Source organism: Entelurus aequoreus, linkage group LG17 (genome assembly GCF_033978785.1).
Source record: "Entelurus aequoreus isolate RoL-2023_Sb linkage group LG17, RoL_Eaeq_v1.1, whole genome shotgun sequence".
NCBI lineage: Eukaryota > Metazoa > Chordata > Actinopteri > Syngnathiformes > Syngnathidae > Entelurus > Entelurus aequoreus.
The window spans coordinates 3,868,656-3,870,271 of record NC_084747.1 but is presented as its reverse complement, the minus strand read 5'-3'; the positions used below and the strand labels follow the sequence as shown (position 1 = coordinate 3,870,271).

The 1,616-nt window shown below is 58.2% G+C and overlaps 1 protein-coding gene across 1 annotated transcript; it reads right to left on the bottom strand.

Moving 5' to 3' along the window:
* Positions 1 to 347: 347 nt before the first annotated feature.
* Positions 348 to 1,616, bottom strand: LOC133632076 (uncharacterized). Its single transcript, XM_062024314.1, has one exon. It carries the CDS (start codon positions 1,614 to 1,616, stop codon positions 348 to 350), a length of 1,269 nt encoding a protein of 422 aa, XP_061880298.1.

The following is a 1,616-nucleotide window of genomic DNA, read 5'->3' as shown; positions in this document are numbered from 1 at the left end:
GAAATGCTCTCACATACACTACTGAAATGCTCTCACATACACTACTGAAATGCTCTCACATACACTACTTGTTTTATGTCTCTGTGAGAAGGAGAGACAAGAAAGAGTGATAAGAGCCTGTAGTGTAATGCCCGCAGCTAAAAGTATCACCATATAGTCATTTTCTATATCGCACAGAGACAAACTTACGATGTATCCAGTATATTCCATGTATCACCCAGCACTACTGTATACACATTTAAATACAATGATCAATGTTATTATGACTTATTAGTATCAACATTGACTTTGTGCCTCTCTTGCTCTCGTCACCCGCATTCTTGCTCTTTCATTTTGACTCATTGACGTTAAAGCAGATGTTTCTTGTCCGGAGGTTGAGGGGAGAAGGAGGACGAGAGGGGGGTGGGGTGTTTGTCCGGAGGTTGAGGGGAGAGGGGGGTGGGGTGTTTGTCCGGAGGTTGAGGGGACAAGGAGGACGAGAGGGGGGTGGGGTGTTTGTCCGGAGGTTGAGGGGAGAAGGAGGACGAGAGGGGGTGGGGTGTTTGTCCGGAGGTTGAGGGGAGAAGGAGGACGAGAGGGGGGTGGGGTGTTTGTCCGGAGGTTGAGGGGAGAAGGAGGACGAGAGGGGGGGTGGGGTGTTTGTCCGGAGGTTGAGGGGACAAGGAGGACGAGAGGGGGGTGGGGTGTTTGTCCGGAGGTTCGAGGGGAGAAGGAGGACGAGAGGGGGGTGGGGTGTTTGTCCGGAGGTTGAGGGGAGAAGGAGGACGAGAGGGGGGTGGGGTGTTTGTCCGGAGGTTGAGGGGAGAAGGAGGACGAGAGGGGGGGTGGGGTGTTTGTCCGGAGGTTGAGGGGACAAGGAGGACGAGAGGGGGGTGGGGTGTTTGTCCGGAGGTTGAGGGGAGAAGGAGGACGAGAGGGGGGTGGGGTGTTTGTCCGGAGGTTGAGGGGAGAAGGAGGACGAGAGGGGGGTGGGGTGTTTGTCCGGAGGTTGAGGGGAGAAGGAGGACGAGAGGGGGGATGGGGTGTTTGTCCGGAGGTTGAGGGGAGAAGGAGGACGAGAGGGGGGATGGGGTGTTTGTCCGGAGGTTGAGGGGAGAAGGAGGACGAGAGGGGGGTGGGGTGTTTGTCCGGAGGTTGAGGGGAGAAGGAGGACGAGAGGGGGTGGGGTGTTTGTCCGGAGGTTGAGGGGAGAAGGAGGACGAGAGGGGGGTGGGGTGTTTGTCCGGAGGTTGAGGGGACAAGGAGGACGAGAGGGGGGTGGGGTGTTTGTCCGGAGGTTGAGGGGAGAAGGAGGACGAGAGGGGGGTGGGGTGTTTGTCCGGAGGTTGAGGGGAGAAGGAGGACGAGAGGGGGTGGGGTGTTTGTCCGGAGGTTGAGTGGGAGAAGGAGGACGAGAGGGGGTTGGGGTGTTTGTCCGGAGGTTGAGGGGACAAGGAGGACGAGAGGGGGGTGGGGTGTTTGTCCGGAGGTTGAGGGGAGAAGGAGGACGAGAGGGGGGTGGGGTGTTTGTCCGGAGGTTGAGGGGAGAAGGAGGACGAGAGGGGGGATGGGGTGTTTGTCCGGAGGTTGAGGGGAGAAGGAGGACGAGAGGGGGGTGGGGTGTTTGCGGTGAACAT